The following is a 20,488-nucleotide window of genomic DNA, read 5'->3' as shown; positions in this document are numbered from 1 at the left end:
GTGAAAACTGTATAAAGGATAGGACCAAGGATACTACCCTGAGGTACACCAGCAGACTAACGGAATAGGGATGAATAAGCGCCGTTGTAATTTACTTGAAATAATCTGTCGGAGAGATAAGAACGGATAATGAGGAAGTAGGTAGGAATTTACGGATCTAGTATAGCAGTCCTGGGTGCCAGACTCGATCAAAAGCCTGTTTTACATCAAGAAAGACTCCCGAGCAGTAAATTCCGCGCTCTTAAAAAGACCTGGTGTGTTGAGATGCCATATTGTGTCAAGGTCCTTTATTTCCTTTCGAATCATGGCATTGTCAAATTCTCTGCCAGAATCTGAATGAGATGTGCTCCGGAACACTGCTTCCAAAGCCCTATCCTGTACATGGTGCGCCATTGCCGCCTTAATGAAGAGGTCAATCATGGTCAACCATTTGTACCCCTTCCCTGTAAGTGTGTCAATTTTTAAATCTTTCAGCGGTGCATCTATAGTAGGTATCTTCTCCTGTCTTCCTTAGGCGGATGTCTGTCGTACTTGGTGTGTAAACAAACCTCGCCATTTCCTATAATCTCCAATATAGTCTTCCTCATCCTCCACCAAAAGTATCTTCCCTTTAAGGCCTGCATAGTCTCAGGAATTCCACGGTGATTAATCTTACCCGGATGATACGCTAGAGTGATTTCTCGTTTTTGATCTTCTTCCAAAAGGGTTTCCATCAGTTTGCAACGGACGAATGTCCTGTACATTCCTATCAGTTCATCACGCCATAGCCGCTTTTATCTTCTCCCAAACGGTTTCATTCCTAACATGCAGGTGATACTTTTCTCCAGGTCTCGAAGCATTATTCAACGCTCTTCGGATGTGGTCATTCTTCACACCTGACTGTGTCCAGATCGTCGTTATTTTACTTCTCTCGTACTCTCTATATTTCATTTTGGTCAATCCCTTGATTTTCGTCTTCCAAATAATTTGTCTCATCTTGTCGTTAATTATTTTATCCATTTCCTCTATGCCTTACGGTCTTTCTTCTGCCGAACTCTCATTATTCGACGATTCTTCCCTATCATCTTCTTCTGCTGTTCTTTCTATCTAGGCGTCTATTCCCGCAGAAACTGTTTCATCACACCGGATGTTTACCCAGCCTCCTCCTCTACTGGATTTACTGTTATTGCTCCTGTCATTCAATCAGCTACTACATTTTCTTTTCCTGGTTTATATATGATTTCCATATTATACTGTCCGACAAGCTCCTGCCAACGCGTAATCCTGGCCGAAGTCTCTTTCAACTTTCGCACCCATTGAAGGGGCCTGTGGTCAATGTTCACTCTAAATCTTTATTCAAACATATAGGGCCGAAGGTGTTTAACTATTCCCAAGAACTCTCGTTCCAGTGCTCTATCTGGTATCCGTCTCTGTCAGGCACCTTCTGGCGTATGCAACTGGGCGATCTCCTCCTTCATCCCGATAGTGCATTGCCGGAAGAAGTCTGGGAAAGTAAGCATCGGCTCCTGCTGGAGCTTCTCCATGCACCGCCTGATATTGTCTTCCGCCATCGGAGTATATAAACATATATATGCGCATATATTATATACTATATACTATATTATAAACACATATATTATTATTATTATTATTATTATTATCCAGTTTTTCTCGCTATTCCGGGTTGAGTAACTGAGGTGGGGGGGGGACCTAGAAGTCTAACCACCTTCATATTTTGTTTATTTATTTGTTTTCTCTTTTCAAATTGGAAATTATCTAAAGTCAAAATGATACCTAAACCCCATAAGCCAGCAGAATACCCATCCTCCTACTGTCCTATCTCTCTATTACCTATCATGGGTAAAATCCTCGAAAAACTCATTTTGAAACGCTTATACCCCATCCTTGGTACCAATCATATAATACCAGATCACCAATTTGGATTCCGAACCTCTCATTCCACTATCCAGCAATGTCATCGTGTGGTAGACGTTGTTTCGTCTTTTTTAGAGCGCGGAATGTACTGCGTGGGAGTCTATTTCGATGTATAACAGGCTTTTGATCGCGTCTGGCACCCGGGACTGCTTCACAAACTCTGTAAATTCCTACCTCCTACATACTTTCTCATTATTCGTTCCTTTCTCACTGACAGATTATTTAAAGTAAACCACAATGGTTCCTATTCATTCTTCTTCTTTCAGTCCGCTGGTGTTCCTCAGGGTAGTATCCTCGGTCCCATCCTCTACACACTCTATACAGCAGACATCTCAACCAATCCTAACACTATCCTGACCGCATCCCAAACTCTTCAATCCCATATCACAGTCTTCGAAGAGTGGTGTCGTAATTAGAGGATTAAAATAAATTCCAACAAATCCCATCAAATTACCTTTACCCTACGTCGTAAACCTACTGACTGCCCTACACTATACTTCAATAATGTTGCCCTCAACCCTGTTGAACAGATCCGCTACCTTAGACTACATCTGGACAAACGACTAACCTGGAATACTCACATAAGACACATAAGACACTTACTAGACAAGCGGTCCAAACTTCTAATTCATTACAAAAGACTGATTTACACGACAATTATAAGGCCTATCGGGACCCTGTTTCATAATAAAGAACAAACTAATACTTATAGTCTTGTAGATTTATCTTAATTCAATTACACAGACTTGTCATATTGTAATGTCACTAATAGTCATCCCTATCATGAAAAAAATAAGTATTAGTATTATTACCACACTAGTTTCTACACTTGTACTATAAACTAATACTATTAGCTTTCATTATGAAACAGGGCCTTGGACATACGGCGTTGAGCTCTGGGGCTCCACTAAACCTTCGAATTCCTCTCGTATCCAATCCTTACAATCCAAAATCCTTCGTAAAGTCCTAAATGCTCTCCCTACTTTGTCACAAATAAAGTCATCCACAAAGACCTTAATGTTCCATTTGAAACCGATCTAGCCCGAACCAGATATCAATCCTTCCATTACAAACTCCCTAACCACTCAAACCTAATAGTTTCTAATCTTGCTTCCTCTTTTATTCCGAACAATCCTCCGAGGGTTCTGAAAAGAAAATGGCCTCGAGACATTATATTGTAAAACTGTTTTTAGAGAGTTACCATTGAGTAGTTTCTCTACATGCTTGTACCATACCATTATGATTTCCTCAAATTTACTTGATGTATTTATGTACAGTTGTAAATATCAATAAGTAAATTAATTAAATCTTTTCAAATATTTAAAACCTTTCGCACTATAGGTGCTGTGTCAAAGAGAACCGACTGTTGAGCCTCTCTTAGTACATCAAAAGGCACTCCCAAACCATTCACGCCTGCCACTGTGGATTTTGGTACGAGGCCATTGATGGATATTATGATTGGAGTTGAGGTAACTCCCTCCAAGTGATACAGTTCCTTCAATTCAATCGCCAATTCCTGATATTTCCTTAGTTTTTCTCCCAGAGTAGAGCTTATATTATTATCGTTTGGGATCCCGACATCAATAAGTTCCGCTTTTTTTTTTCTTAGATCAATAAGGAGGATGTCTGGTATATTATGGCGTACTGTATGGTTCGTAATTATTGATTCTTCCCAATAGAGCTTAAGAGGACCTTTTTGGAGGAGCATATTTGGGTGGTACTTGTAGTAGTATGGGCTCTTATCATCAATTAACTTGTATTTTATCGCCAGGTGGATTTATGCAATATTTTAACAATGAAAATTTTATGCAAAATTTTGGCCACATTCTTGTGCCTCTGTAAATATTGAGTACCAGCCAACACTCCACATTCACCCGTGATATTTTGGATTGATTCCAGCGCCACCGAGCATAATCGACACTTATCCGGTGCTGTTGTGTCCTTTAGCACATGCTTCCTATATGATCTGGTGGCAATAACCTGATCTTGAACGGCAACCACAAATCTTTCTGGCTCGGAGAATAGCCTTCCAGCTTTTAGCCATTCAACTGATCTTTCTTTGTCTATGGAGGCTTCGTTCAGTTGGCTATAGAATCTCCCATGTAGAGACTTGCTTTTCCATTCTGCCAGTCGTTCTTTTTCTGAAACAATGTTCGGTTCATCCGCTATGCTCAAGTTCAGTGCAGTCAGACCATTATCCATTGAAACGATTGCCTGATAAACACTGGTGGTTTTTGAATGGAAATATTGACGTAGGGATAATTCTTACTTGCGGCACGCTTCTTCAATATTTATGAGTCCTCGTCCTCCTTTTTTCTTGGATAAATAAAGTTTTGATTTGGACACACTTGCGTGAGTGTCGTTATCACAAAACGATCTATTTCTTGTAAGCTGGTATTTGACCACTGTAATATACCAAAGCTATAGCTTAGCGCTGGTATGACCCAAGTATTGTTGGCTTTGATTTATGGTTTTCTGCCGAAATCGCGGCATGTGCTGATAGACCTATGGGTGGATAGGGGCAACCAAAGTGTGAGAGCTCTACGACAGTCATTACGTGAGAAGGCTTTCGAAGAATGGGCCAGTTACAGATGGCAGGGTATCGGTGTTCGCCATTTCAAAGAGACCCCGAAAGAAAATAGATATGTAAGTGACAAGCAGGTACTCTCGGGGTCAGAATGGGCGAACGCCCTGAAACATAATATCAACTACGCACCCCTGCGTGGAGTCCCAGGAGCCAGTAGACAGCAAGGAGAAGTTGGGTCCCTCTGTCGCAAATGCGGCAGAGAGTCTGAAACACCAGCACATGTGCGGGGAAACTGCCCCAGTGACTCCCTCCTTCTAACACGCCGGCACCACAGGGTCAAAGAAGAATTGATGAAGTTCCTTGAAAGAAAAGACTTCACCTGCTTCGATGAGGTCTATTGTATTGACACCGACGGATCCGTAAGATATGCCGATATTGTCGAGTTTACAAAAGTCGGAGACACGGCTCTTGTCTTGGATCCGACGGTAAGATTTGAAAGTAATGACCTCGAACAGGAAGGTGGAGTGGAAAGGGAAAAAAAGAAAATATATGAAAAATGCGTCCCTTTCCTTAAGGAAAAATTTCGCGAGACCTTCGGAAAGAGAGAGTTCACCGTGAGAGACCTCTGGTTTGGATCTCGTGGAACAATACCAGATAGAACAAGGAGCTTCTTAGAAGGCCTAGGTGTTAGCATTGGGGATATTGCAATCTTGGCGGAAAATATTATTTTGGACTCCCTGGGGATCATACACCATCACCTGCATGGGAATTAGCTCGGAGATTATTCTTTGTTTTATTTATTTATTTTAATATGTTGACCTCTCTATTTGTGTCTCATGAAGCGAAATATCTAGGACTGATACTGGATGATAAGCTAACCTGAGCTAAGCAATGTAAGCATGCTGCAGATGAAGGAGAATTATGACTGCGACTAATGAAATGAATCACAGCCATAAAATGGGGAGCAACCGCTAAGGTTTTGAGACATGCATATAGGTCATATATAATACTGGAATATGGCTCTGGGATTATGGTTACAGCTATCGATTCAGTGCTGGGACGTCTTGATATAGTTCAAAATAAGGTATTGAGGATTATTACCGGTGCGGCTAAATCGACACCGATTTTAGCCATGCAACTGCAAGCAGAGATCGAGTCCCTAAAAGATAGGCGAAAAATGAATGCCGTCATCCTTTACGAGCGCGTGCTTAGGAATGGCAGTGATAACTGGAACAGCACTGTTGATAGTACTAGGCGACTAAAAACGCAGCTAACATTTATTGAGACAACAAAATCTATTATCACAAGCCTAGGCCTGAACTTTGAGATAAAAGAGCCTCTCTCCGACTTGTCTAAACAAAGCGTTTGGACGTGTCCATATGCTATAGTGCTGGATCTAATAATGCCCATCAACAAATCCATAACCCCAGCAGAAGAACTAAGGACTGTGGTATTGGCCACTATAGCCGAGCGCTACCCTGAGCCAGAATGGATCCATATATATACCGACGGGTCAAATACAGAGGCAAATAAAAATGCGGTTGCAGGTGTCTATAGCAGCCTATTCCAACTGCCAGCATCTGCTGGAGCAAACGCTAACAATTTTGATGGAGAGGTAGGTGCCATTACTTTGGCTTTAGAAAAGCTTACTCACCCCAGCGCAAAGAAGATAGTTCTGCTGTCGGATTCTAGGGCAGCACTGCTGGCAATAGCGTTTGGACATCCCTCGGCTAATGCAAGGATTCTCGCATGCCGGAAAACTAAAGAAAGTAAAACAGAAATACTTAAAGTATTGGTAACGCAATGGATTCCAGCCCATTGAGGTATACATGGAATGAGGCCGATTGACTGGCACTGTTAGGGGCTAGCCAACCACACCCGTGCCTATCACCATGGACGTGGTCTGAAGCGCTATCACTGAAAAGGCAGAGGAAAGGAGTAGAGGAGAATATGGGGGAAGAACTGGCTGGCATTGCTAGATCCTAAGCCTCCACTGACTTTACCAAGAGCAGTGGCGGTGGCTTCAGGTTGGCCACTGGACATGACTATTTGTGGCACCACCTGAAGAGAATATAGTACAAGAGCCGGGAAGAAAAAAATGGTAGTTATCTCACCCTAATTTTTTATTACTGTAATGAAAACTATGTATAATTACTAGTAAAAACTGATGAGTCTGCCAAGTATAGGTAGGGGGAATAAAGAATGGCGCCTGTTTCAAAACCTTAAAAAACATCAATTTTTCATTCGGAGCTCTACATCTTAAGAACTAACAACAATACCAGAAAATCTAAAAGAACATTATTTAAAGAAGAGTAAATTTTCTGAAATATTAGCTCTAATAGAGTTATTTATGTCCGATTGTTCTCGAAATATAGCCTTTTAAAAAGAAACATTTCATAAAAATGTACTGAAATATTAGTAGTTACTTAATTTATTTTGAGAAATCAATATCTCAGGAACTATGTGACATACAGAAGTCTATTAGCACTCAATTTAAAGCAAGTTTAATGTACTATAAAGTAGTTGTATGACCTTTACCTTCTATGAAGATAGAAATAGTAGTTTTCATATTTGCTAAAAGAAATTGATTTATAGTTGTTCGGACAATAACTTTGATTTATGTACTTTATTTCAGAACCATTGGACTTACAGATGTCAGTCAGCACTTAAATTAAAGGCAGTTAAATTTACAATAAAATATTTTATAACTTTTATCTTTGTAGTAATAGTTTTTAGGATATTTGACAAAATAAACTCACAAAATGTTAATTTCTAGTTGTTCGTATAAAATGTTTGATTTTTGAAAAAATATATCTCTAGACCCATAAGACATTTTTATGAAATGTTGCTTTTTAAAAAGCTATAACTCGAGAACTATTGAACGTAAATAGCTCAATTAGGGATTGCATTTTAGCAAACTTACTCTTCTTTAAATGATGCTCTCTTAAATTTTCTATTGTTGGTAGTTGTAAAGAGCTCCAAATAAAAAATTAATTATTTTTTAACGTTTTAAAACAGCCGCCATTTTTTATTCTCCCTACCTATACTTGGCAGAGTCATCAATTTTGACTAGTAATTATACCTAATTTTCAATTAAGTAATCAAAAATTGGGTTGAAATAACTGCTTTTTTCTCCTCTTGGGCTCTTGTACTATTAGGAGTGGCTGAGTCCTGTGTGGAGATGGTGAGATGACTGGCTATCACATATTTACATATGTGGTAACGGTGGACTTATTTACAGACAGGAGTTATGTGAACAAAGGTAAATCATACTGGCCTGTTAGAAACAAAATGGCAGAAATGCCTCCTTTGGCGTAGGGGAAAAAAAAAAGTATTTGTTCTTAAAAATGCAAAAAAGTAGTTTCCAAAAATGATTTTTCCACAATATTGTAAAAGAAATCGATTGTATGAATTAAAAACATTTATTAACTTAATAGTATAAACATTTCAGTTATTATGAGCTTTCAAAGTTTCATTTTTTTTTTTTTATAATGTAGTTATAAATCTTTGAAACTGTGTTGAGGGGTACTTCCTTTTACAGTAATATTAACATACTCAGCTATCTAAAGGACCCTTTCTTGAGATGAAAATTTCTTGCTGAGAATGGCGTTTTATAAGGAATACAATGGAGAAGATATTCATTAATTCCTAAGATACTTGATACTTAATTAACTTATAAATTAATCTTTAAGGTTATGAATTCCTAAAAATTATGAGGTCGTGAATTTGTAGCTAATTCCTGATACACTCAACATCAACTACTTATTGCTTCACAAACACCAAGTGAAATTATTAATGTGATTGTAGCATGTTATTAACCGTTACTTTATGGTGGACAAAAGGAATCAATTGGATCACTTTATTGGTCTCACCCCACCATTACTTGTATCTAGTGAAATTAAAATTAAACTAATACTGTAAATACAATGAATTACCTCTAAAGATAATGTATAATACTCATACATAATTCATATCAACTCCTCATGTAAAGATAATCTATAATACTCATGCAAAATTCATATCAACTCCTCAAAATTTGTTTTTTGTTTTTTTTACTTTTATTAGAGTTTACCTATTGTTTCTTAATTATTAAATAAAAATTAGGTCATGAGATGGAACACATAAATATAAGCAGACATTGCTGAGTTACTATAATGAGGAAACATATAATACAACATAGATATTAAAAGGCAATTACGAAAAAAAAATCAATGTTTAAGATAAAGGATAATATAAAATATCTAATTGTTATTTTTTAAAAAAATTTATTATTAACATCGACAAAAAATATCATAAATATTCATTAACACCAAACAAGAAAATAATTTTTATAGTAAAAGATAAGGATCATAAACTAGAATAATTTTAAATCAATTAATGTCAGAAGGGTAAGAGATGTCAGAATTGGAATACATTTAGTTATCTTGGTTCAAAGGTAAATTTGAATGATCAGGACCCTCATCGGGGCACCATTTTAACATTAATGTCACAGACGGGAATAGGTCCAACTCCAAAAACGTTTTTTCTTCCTCGGACTCCTCAAAATTTTTGGATGGTAAGAGAACGAAGAAAAATTTTTGGGCAAATTGTATTTTTTCATCGAGGAATGCCCTCAAGTCAGCCAATTTTTCTCCTGTACCAAAAGTAGCCTGTAAAAATAAACAAATTACAAATAAAATTTAAAATATTTGGGAAATAAATAAGACATACTACTAATAGATAAAAGCATATTTGTTTCTAAATTTGTTCTATTTGAGAGATTTCATAAACAAAAGTAGCTGTAACGGATAAACTGAACAGCCATATCTTTAGCTAGCACAGCAATACAGTGATATAAAATAAAATCTGGAATACCACAGAGGTGCAGGCGAATGAAGGGGGTGGAGCAATAGAACTTATCGAATTCAATGGCCAACCACTTTTTTCACACATATCTTTGCACGAATAGCGCTTGGGAAAACAAACACACCAGCACAGAAGCCTAACCGATACAACATCAAGAAGCTTAAGGATTCAATAGTTCTCGATCAATATGAATCAGAGCTAGATATGTGTATTCAAGAAGTTTAAGCGGTGGAAAATGATATAGACTCCATATGGGCTAAATACTCAGAGGCTATATTAGACACAGCTGCTAAAGTGCTTGGACCACCAGAGAAGGATTTGAGATCCCCGTGATTTGATGAGGAATGTGAGAAGGCAACAAGCACGAAGAATAAAGCACGCCAAACCACCATGATTCAGAGAGAGAAGAGGAGGAATGTTGAAGTGTACAGGCAAAAGTGGCGAATGGAAAAATATCTCCACCAGTATAAGAAAAGACAATAGGAGAAAAGGGAATTGGAAAAGACTGAACTCCTTAGGGGACATAAACAGTATAGAGAGTACTTCAGAGCAGTCAATAGGAATAGAAAACCTTTTGAAACAAAATCCACCTACTGCCTAAAAGAGGACAGAAAGCTGCTTACAAACATGATTGATACACTCGCAGAGTTGAAGAGACATTTCTCTCAACTTCTCAACAAAGATCTCCTGGAGGATGATGATAAGGAGAATTTCCATGAAGATAACCCTAATAATCAATGAATGGAACTTCCTGATGAAGATGAGATTTTGGATTCACTAGCCAGGCTTAAAAATAATAAAGCGTTGGGCGCTGACGAATTGCTCGCAGTACTACTTAAATCTGGAGGAAGCTAGCTGGTGAAAATACTCCAGAACATTGTCATTCAGATTTGGACAGATGAAGTAATGCCAGAAGCTTGGAATAAGTCCATAATCTGTTAAATCCATAAAAAGGGTAATCGGATGGTCTGTGACAATTATAGAGGTATCTCCTTACTCTCTTGTGCATGTAAATTGGTGTCCAACATCCTCTTTCAGCGCCTACTCCCCTTTGCAAAAAAGAGCTTAGGTTTGTACCAGTGTGGTTTTCGGAAAGGGCATTCCACAACTAACCAAATATTCTGCTTACGCATCATGCTTGAGAAAGGACGCGAATATGGGATTAAAACACACCACCTATTTGTTGACTTCAAAGCAGCATATGACAGCATTCATAGAGAACAGTTTTACAAGGCAATGAAAGAATTCAACATCCCTGAAAAGTTAATTAGAATGGTTAAACTAACCATGAGAGAGGTGAGATGCATGGTGCAGATTGGGAGAGCAAGATCTGATGAATTTGTCTCAGGAAGAGGACTGAGGCAGGGAGATGCATTGGCCCGCCTCCTCTTTGATTTAGCTCTTGAAAAGGCCACTAGAGAATCTGGAATTCAAGTGGGGGAACAATATTCAGCAGAACAATACAGCTTCTTGCTTAAGCTGATGACACTGACATTCCTGGACGCTCTTTCCAAGCTGTCTCTGATGGATTTATGAATTAGCTGAAGCAGCAAGAAAAATAGGGCTTGAAGTGAATGTAGAAAAGACCAAATACATGGTCATAGAGGAAATCCCCAGACCCGGTGAAGAAATCAGGATCGGAGATTATACTTTTGGAAAAGTCCCCGAGTTTGTGTATTTTGGATTGCTCATAAGCCAAGACAATGTTGTGGACTCTGAAATTAAATGAAGAGTCCTATGTGCCAACCACTATTATAGCCTCAGTCTCTATTTTGGGAGCTGTGCTTTGTTTAAGGACACCAATATTTATTTGTATAAAACAATTATTCAGCCAATTCTTCTTTATGGCTTGGAAACGTGGACTATCTCCAAGGCTAGTGAGCACAACTTAATGATCTTGGAGAGGAAGATTCTCCGTAAAATAATGGGAGCTGTCAAGGTTGGCCAAATATGAAGACATCGAACAAACCCGGAGCTCAAAGTTTTATAAAAGGAACCAGACGTTGTCCAGATTGTGAGGCTCAGTAGATTGAGGTGGGCAGGGCATGTTGCTCAGCTGGCTGAGAGTGGTCTGCCAAGGAAAATAGTGAAAGAGGTACTACATGGAGCAAGATGCAGAGGAAGACCACACCTTCGGTGGAGTGATGGTGTGAGTGGTGATGCCAGCACCATGATGGGAGTGAGGAACTGGACTGTGGTCGCATAAGATCTTAATGATTGGTGGAGGTTGATGCAGGAGGCCAGGACTTGACATCGAGTTGTGGAGCCGAATTAATAATAATAATATTATACAAAATTAATCAACTTGAAAATAAATAGAGATAAGATAGATCGATAGCATAATTGCTGGGGACTACTTTAGCAAGTGAACAGAAGCCTACACTCCACCAAATCAAGAAGCATCAATGTTTGCCAAAGCCCTCATGGAGAACATTTTCAGTCAGTTTGGAATTCCCTTCAAATTACATTCAGACCAGGGAAGCAACTTTGAATTTCAAGTCTTTAGGAAGGTATGTGACTTACTAGGGATTAGAAAGACGAGGACAAAACCATGTCGGATGATATGGTTGAGAGGTTTAATAGAACATTGATGAGTCATCTAAGGATACTTGTCAATGAACATCAGAATGACTGGGATGAACAATTACTGTTGATCCTGATGGCTTACCAATCTGCCGAAAGATCTGCGTGCAAAGCGACCGAATCAAGACATGCTATGACCTGAATGTGGAAGGAAGAACATTCGAGGAGGGTGAAAAGGTCTGGTTCTACAACCCTACCAGAAAGAAAGGAAGATCTACTAAGCTACAGAGCAATTGGGTAGGTCCTTACTGGGTAGGGCATACTGACCAAGATCAACGACCTTGTCTATCGGATTCAACGTACACCAAGGGCGAAGATGAAGATTGTTCGACTTCTGCCCTATGCAATGTTAGAGGAAGGCACTGTAACGAGTTCATCTCGTTCGGTAGAGATAACGATAGATAACCGATCGATTTGATCAGTCCATTCAGGATCGATGATTTTTTGTTGAGTGCGAAAAAAAAATGGACTTTTGTGAATATTTTGGTTACTTTGCAATAAAATCAAATTGTTTTTGTTTCAGTTCTTTCCGCTTTGTTTTCTTGGCCCAAGTAACACGCAAAAATATATTCTATACATGCATAAGTGAAAGTAAAAAATCAATAAGCCGGGTATTAAATTAATAAATTCTCCGAACAAGCAAATAGGCATAATGAAGAGAGGAGGAGTTGCATAAGACTATTTAACCATCATGTCTTACTTCATACAGGCCAAACAGGGAAGACAGTCTGTTAGTAGAAGAGTTCATAAGGAGAAAAAGTCAGTTATTTAACCACAATTTTTGATTACTTGAATGAAAACTATGTATAATTACTAGTCAAATTGATGAGTCTGCCAAGTATAGTTAAGGGGATAAAAAATGGCAGCTATTTAAAAATGTATAAAAGCATATGAATATGAACTTTGTATATGAAATATAGTCTGAACAACTAGATACCAATTTATTTTAGCAAATGTCATGAAAACCACTACCCTTATAAAGATAAGTGTAATACACTACTTTATAATATGTTAAACTAGCTTCCTTTGAGTGATGCTAGAAATCTGTACATCTAATACTTCCTGAAATATAGTTTGTATAAATCCAAACATTTTGTCCCAGAAACTTAAAATCAGCATTTTCTGAATTTATTTTGTCAAATATAATAAGAACTACTGCTCCTACAAAGATAGACGTTATGAACAACTTTATAGTACATTCAATAAGCTTTAATTTAGTTTAAGCTGTTTGTCAAATGGTTCTTGAGAAATATATTTTCATAAATCAAAAATTTTTTGCGAAAGACTAGAAATTAATGTTTTGTGCATTTATTTTTGTAAATATCATGGAAAAAACTACTCCTACGAAGATATACATTATAAACTATTTTATAGTACATTCAACTAGCTTTAATTTGTTTTAAGCTATTCGTCTAATGGTTTTGAGATGTATTTTTCATAAATCAAAAATTTTTTCCGAACAACTAGAAGTTAATGTTTTGTGCATTTATGTTCGCAAATATCATGAAAACTACTCATTTCCATCCGATCCTACTCGTGCCTAACTGCAGAAATCCTGATTGTATCTTTAAACATTATTCCAAATTAGTGTGGAACGAGGGATTAAATTATGAGAATTATTTTCTGCTTATTCGTGAACATATCTATATTTTTCTTTTATCAACTATTATTCGCTGAAGGGGCAAACTATTGGTAAATGTGTTAGTAGATAGAGACGATTGCATTATACATGAACGGCAAAACAGGAGGTCTTATTCATAATAAATTATCACAGCTTATCTAATGATGTCACATTTGTGTCCTACAGCCGCTTCCCTCATCCGGGTAGGCTGGTAGGTGAAATGGTGGATACTATGCAAATTTACTTCCGAATCTCGAGAAAGGTTGCTTCTCCCTTAGAGGCTGGCCAGCTAGTCCTCAGCTATGCTGTGGTGGTAGGGGCAAACCAGGTCCTAACTTACATGGTGCATGGATAATTTCAAGTGGCATCACAATTGCAGTCTTCGTGGTCTTCCAGTGTACATGGCAAGGGGTCTCAATCAAAAATGAGACCCCTGCCGCAACTTTATACAAAATCAAAAAAAGAATCTTAATATAATTTTAGAATTAAATCATTTAAAAACACTTAATGCAGGCTATTCTCCCGAGACAATCCAATAAATTACCCTAATTAGTCAATTTCACATAAAATTAAAAATTAAAATTATTTATCACAGTCACCTTCTTTGTTGTGATACATTTTAACAAACAAGGTGACTGTGATAAATAATTTTAATTTTAAATTTGATCTGAAAATTGACTAATTAGGGTAATTTATTGGATTGACCTGGGCAGAATAGCCTGTATGAAGTGTTTTTACATGATTTAATTCTAAAATTGTATTAGGATTGCCCCTGAGGATGGCCGAATTGGCCGAAACGTTGGACTTATAAAGTGAATAAATATATTTTGAGACTAAAATGGAAAAAATTGTATTTATTTAAACAATATTAACCAGTCTTAAGAAAGTGTTAAGATTATAAATAAAATAAATAGCTCTATTAGGGCTCATATTTTAAAAAATTAACTCTACCTGTTCAATTAGGTTATCTAGTATTGTTGGTAGTTTTAAAGATATTGAGCTCTGAAAGAAAAATGAATTCTTTTCAACGTTTTGAAGCAGCTGTTATTTTTTATTCCTCCTTACTATACTTTGCAGACTCATAAATTTTGACTAGCAATTATACATAGTTTTCATTAAAGTAATAAAAAATGAAGGTGAAATTACTGACTTTATTCCACCAGATGACTCTTGTACTACATACTACTTTGTAGAAGCAGTGTGTTGCCTAAGTATCAATTCTGTTAAACTAAAAACTGATTGTCACTAGTTTTTGTTCCTGAAGAATGCCTAGCCAAAGGATAATTTTGGTAGTAATCCAGGAGAGTAGGACAATTACTGTGAGATAATTCCACTTAAAGTAAAAAGCTAAATAAAAAACACTGCAAGAGACAAATAAATAAAGAGTCAACAGAAGAAGATTGACAGAAAGGAGAGTGAGCAGCCGACTCATATCATTTGGGCTGACATTCTTTAATGGTATCATAATTGAATTATCAATTATTCCAAGCCTTTAATTATCATATTGAAAAAAAAATAGAAAAAATATTTTATTTGAAGAAAAAACAAAATAACACCAAAAACCGAACACACATATGCTGAAAGATTACTAAAATAAGTCAAATTTTAAAGTAAGATAATTACTATGGACAAGTTACTTGTTAAAACAATCTTAACAACAAAACTTCTGAAAGAGTAGTTAAAAAAATCTTAAAATTCATGTATATAATGTCATACTAAACAAATACACCCAGCTATGAAACATGAAAAAATTTATTGACAAAAGTTATACGTAAATATTCATTTATTGACAAAAGTTATACATGCCATAAATGATCAATAAACTTTCATTAATACAAAACAAGTCCAGAAATCTATCAGTCAGTAAATTAATACTTTCGGATCTCTTCAGAACATTTTTTTTCAAGAACACAAAAATAGAGTAAGAAACCACCTAATGGGGTGAGGGGCTTTTTGTGAATGAAAAAAATGACCACTTCCACAGAGAAAAATATTTGCTAGTCCGGGTTACACAAAATAAAAAACGGAGGACCTGAAATGAACACCACAAAAAAACAAAATAATATAGAAAATGAAATAATAAAAAAATAACTTTCCAAGTGATATACAATTTAATGAGGGTGAAGTAAAAAAAATAAAATATTTTGATATATATGTTAAACACAAAAAAATCAATTCTCTTAAAATAATAAGTAAATTAGAAGCAAACAAAATATGAAGCTCGATGAGAGAGAATAGAAGAAAAAAAGTCACTCACAGTAGATGGCCAGGGGGACTATATGCGCATATCGATTATATTTCTCACTTCGCAACATCCGCCGTCATCTAGATTCCTCTTACTCAGGCTCTAAACTCTATGCTGCGGACTCCGAACTGTAGACTCCCTTATCAGTCTGTTTTAGGCACTAATTCCATTGCAGCTCGCAATGTTGTTATGTATGTGCCGAGCCGCAGCGATGTATTTATATTATAAACACATGATAAAAAACTTCCCTAACTGTTCGTGATTAATTTCAATTACAAAAAATAAAAACTGAATTGTTATTAAAAAAAAAAGAAATTAACTTATAATTAACAAAAAATAGAAACCCACGTGGAAGTAAAATATAACAGAAAAGAAAAGAAAAGAAAATACTCTTTTGGGCTTTAACACCACCCATCCATTTTTGCATGACAAAACAAAAATAATGCAACAGCTAACAAAGTGTAAATAAATCACTATACACAAACAGTTAACAAAAATAAATTTGTCATCTTAGTAAATATATTTACCTGTATAGTTACTCCATCTGGGAGCCGAACTTTAATAAAAGTATAATCGGATTTACGCTTTGTTTTACCTTCTTCCCTCATTTTCCTAGTGCGTAATTGCTGATTTTTATCAGATTCGTTCTTCCTATAAAATAAAAAATGTATTTGTCATATGCAATATTGGTGAGTGTGAGTACTATACAAACTAGGCTATATCAAAGTACAAAATTCTTCTTAAAAAAAGAGGTTCAAGTAAAATAAATTTCTAACTTTTATGGTTTTAGTAGATTTTGGTCTTTATTAATTAATGGTATTATATTAAATCCTTAACCTTGTTGGGTGTCTAGTCTAGCAAAGTAGTTTTATTAAACTTAATCACTTAATTTGGTAAATATCATTGTTTTTGTAACACTGATTTCGACCCTATTCATGAACTAAATTTAAAAATTCAAGCACTCATTGAACATATCATTCAATTTTATGCAATTAATTATAGAATTAGGCCAGAAACTGAAAAAGTCCAAAAATTTAGGGTTTCTACTACCCCCTTCTTCATCCTGGGTTAAAACTTGGAACCTGGCAACTATAAAATATTATTCTGACATGAAATGAACATACCACAACCATTTCCAACTTTCCAACACTAACATTCAAGAGGAGAGGAATGAGGTTTAGATTAACTGGCCAATAATTCTGTGACTCCCCATCAAAATCCTGTCTTCTTCTCAATATCCCGTTCCATTTCTCTCACCACATGATCTGATCCAAATTACATATGACCTACCCGTGAAATCCTTCACCTCCAAAAGTATCATACAGCAATTTATACCTTATCACTAATGAATCCCTTCAGCCTGACCTTAATTCTCTCCAATGGGACATCATATATTCCTATAACTCCATTGGCGCTATGGTAACCACCCTGACCTCAAACCTACAATCCATATTAGATATCCAGGCTCCTTTGAAAACCAGAACCATATCCCATCCCACTGCACCTTGGCTGACCTCCGAAATAAAGGAAATGATGAAAAGAAGAGATGCAACAAGTTGCAAATACCATTGAACCCGTTTACCTGCCAATTACACGTCTTTCAAGATCCTCCGGAATGAAACCTAATCCGCAGTCCGACTTGCTAAAGCCTCCTACTTTCATAATGCCCTTTCCAATGATCCTGATTCCAAATCCAAATGGAAAATACTTCGTAACCTATCCCTACCAGAATCCAATAATCTCAGTTCCTTCCATGTGACTCTAAATGACCTCAATGACCATTTCTTATCCTATGCTCATAATTCCTCTATTTCCAATATTAAACATCACAATTTCAATCCTGAAGACTTCTTTTTCTCACATCTGTGCTATGATGAATTACTTTCTGCTGTCCTAAAATCCCACACTAATGATTATGGCCCTGATAGTATTCCAGTGAAACTAATAAAATCCAGCCTCCCTGTCATTATTCTTGTTCTTTACCACATCTACAACTTTTCATTGAAAAACTCCATCTTCCTGTAAAACTGCTCTAGTCCAACCTTTGAAGAAAATTTGCAACCCCAACTCACTGCACGACTTCCGTCCTATTTCTCTTCTATCTAACCTTTCCAAACCGTTAGAACGCCTTGTCCAAAATCAACTCTCCAACTTCCTAGATGAACGTTCCCTTATCAACCCTTTCTAATCAGGCTTTCGATCTGGCTATTCAACGCAATCCGCTCTCCTTAAAATAACCCATGACCTCCAAAACTCTATTGAACACCAAAACCTCACTATACTCATCCTTCTAGACTTTTCCAAAGTGTTTGACACTGTTGACCATAACATCCTCTTTACTAAATATCCAACAGTGTCTTGTGCTGTTTCAAATCCTTTCTCTCAAATCGGTCCCAGTATGTAGTCGTCCCAGGTCAACCTCCATCCAAGACCCTCCCTCTTCCCTGTGGTGTTCCTCAAGGCTCCTCTTTATCTCCTACTCTGTTTGCTATTTACATTAATGACCTTCCCCTCCAGATCCATCACTCCCAATACCATATCTATGCAGATGATTTCCAAACATACCTGTCCTTCCCACCTTCTGACCTATTACCAGCCACAGAGAAAATTCAATAAGATTTGGATGGGATTTGTGAATGGACGAGAGCTAACAAGTTGAAGCTAAATGCGGGGAAGACGAAGGCAATCTTAATAGGCTCCAAACATCTCCTTAAAACTGTTCCTAATATTCCAACTCAGTTCCTACATGATAGCCCCATCAAATACCTGGGAATAACCTTTGATCAAACACTTTCCTGGAAAAGCCATGTATCCAATATCTCCTGCTGTACACTTTCAACTTTAAAACATTTAAATTACCTCCACCACCTATTTCCATTTGAAACTCGTAGGCTCCTAGTCACTTCGCTAATATTTCCTTATTTTGACTATTGCTGTACAGTATATGGGGGAGTCTCTGGGGATCTCGAGGTGAAATTGAAACGTTTGATAAATTGCTGTGTACGATTCATCTTCGGGATCCCTAGGGACGCCTCTGTTTCCCGGTTTTATGAAGAGGTGAAGTGGCTTTATCCTTCCTACCATTGTAAGTATTTCCTGACATTCACCAAAGCTACCACAGAGGGCAGGAGTGGTATATAATATCTTATAAATTAAAAACTAATAATTTAAAAGAAGGTAAAAATTCCAATTGGAAAGGAAGAATAGATCCCAGAACTTATTTACCCATTATCATTGGTAAATACAGAGGGAAATTTATCTGTGCCAATATTTTGGTCTAAATTTCAGGCCTTCATTAGGGCTAAAAACAAAAAACGAAATTGAATATTGAAATTTAAAAGCCTTTTATTTTTTTTTTTTATATAATTTCTAAAATGAGCTTCCTAGAGAAAATTTATCTATTACCAGAATTATGTGATAAATAATATTAGATACTTATGAATTTGGATCAGAAATATGGTATAAATCAAAAGTGCACTAACAATGATTTTGACTTTAAAATATCTATATCATAAAAACGGCTGTTTTAAATTTTAAATCTTTCAAAATTAAAATTGAAAGAGCTTTAAATTTTTTTTTTTAACAGCAAGTACCTTTTGAATCTAAATACTATAAAACCTGGTGCTGCTCCTTCATTCATTCAGCTGACATAGAAGTAACAGCTGACTCAGACTGTAACTCCCCCCCACCAGTTTACGAATAATCCTCATAAATTTATACTATGTAATATAATAGAGTATATACAATAAACGATAAATTAACAGCCCTCATAAACCCTATTACATACTATAAGTAGAGCAAAATGAAAATAAAATCATCACTCTATATATTAAAAAAAAAAAAATTGAATCAACTAACAAGAAAACAGTACAAACAAATACGTTAAGATGAGACACTCCGGATTCTTGCACAGGTGTTTCAGTTAGTAGGACTTAAAGTTGTTCAAAATGAACTGTCCTGGGCTTTTTTGGTTCTCTAAAACTTTCTATCATTACAACATTATGTTCTCTTATTTTTATCATCCTGAATGGGCCCTCGTATCACTGTATCTCCTTACCCCTGTCAGACCCCAACTTTCTATACATAATTGTCCTGATTTTTATCCCTCCCACTCTGTCAGTGAGATTAAAATTCTTTAGCACTACTTCCGCTACTATAACATATTTAAATAATTACCAAAACATTTACATACTTGTGTAATAAGTATATATCTTATATATAAGTTAAGTATTGGCGAAAGCAAAATGTCAAAAAAGAGAAGAAGGAATAAGATGTAACACGTTTGAACTGCTGTAACATACTGGCCTTTATTGGGTTCAGCACATCTTTATGATCAGCTGATCTGCTCAGTCAGCTGACATCGAAGTACCAGCTGACTGTAACTCCCCCCTGCCAGTTTATGAACAATCCTCGTAAACTTATACTGCAGAATATAACATATATAGAAACAATATGGAAAATTATTTACAATAAAAAAAAAAATTCCTATACCAATATGCAAAAACTCACAAGTTGATCAAAAGTAAACACTATATACATAAATTAAACTTAAAAATAAAGAAAAAGATTTCTGGTACAATAAAATGAACAACATAAAATAAATTATAAAAAATACAAAAGTCACAAATAAAGTAAAACACAACATTAAAAAATTAACAACATTTCAAGTGGAGGTGATATGAGAACAGTCCAGTCTCTATATTATCATTGCCGGAAGTTTTAATTGTTCAATATGGACGGTTCGTCTCTTTTT

General features: G+C 36.3%; 1 protein-coding gene and 1 long non-coding RNA gene across 2 annotated transcripts; one reads left to right on the top strand and one right to left on the bottom strand.

The window, feature by feature from the left end:
- Positions 1-5,471: 5,471 nt before the first annotated feature.
- LOC106689860 (uncharacterized) lies at positions 5,472-6,263 on the top strand. Its single transcript, XM_014435052.1, has one exon. It carries the CDS (start codon positions 5,472-5,474, stop codon positions 6,261-6,263), a length of 792 nt encoding a protein of 263 aa, XP_014290538.1.
- A 2,423-nt stretch (positions 6,264-8,686) lies between these two features.
- Positions 8,687-16,479, bottom strand: LOC106689861 (uncharacterized). Its single transcript, XR_010842673.1, has 2 exons — positions 16,263-16,479; positions 8,687-9,090 (listed from the first exon to the last, which is right to left on the bottom strand). It is a non-coding gene; the product is annotated as an uncharacterized lncRNA (long non-coding RNA).
- Positions 16,480-20,488: the final 4,009 nt, after the last annotated feature.

The sequence above is a fragment of the Halyomorpha halys genome, unplaced genomic scaffold (assembly GCF_000696795.3).
Source record: "Halyomorpha halys isolate HHAL.00 unplaced genomic scaffold, Hhal_1.1 Scaffold1498.1, whole genome shotgun sequence".
NCBI classification, from domain to species: Eukaryota; Metazoa; Arthropoda; class Insecta; order Hemiptera; family Pentatomidae; genus Halyomorpha; species Halyomorpha halys.
This window is presented reverse-complemented; position numbering and strand designations above follow the sequence as displayed.

Excerpts from the sequence above, each read along its gene's own strand:
- LOC106689860 (XM_014435052.1), top strand. The coding sequence starts at position 5,472 with ATGGTTACAGCTATCGATTCAGTGCTGGGACGTCTTGATATAGTTCAA.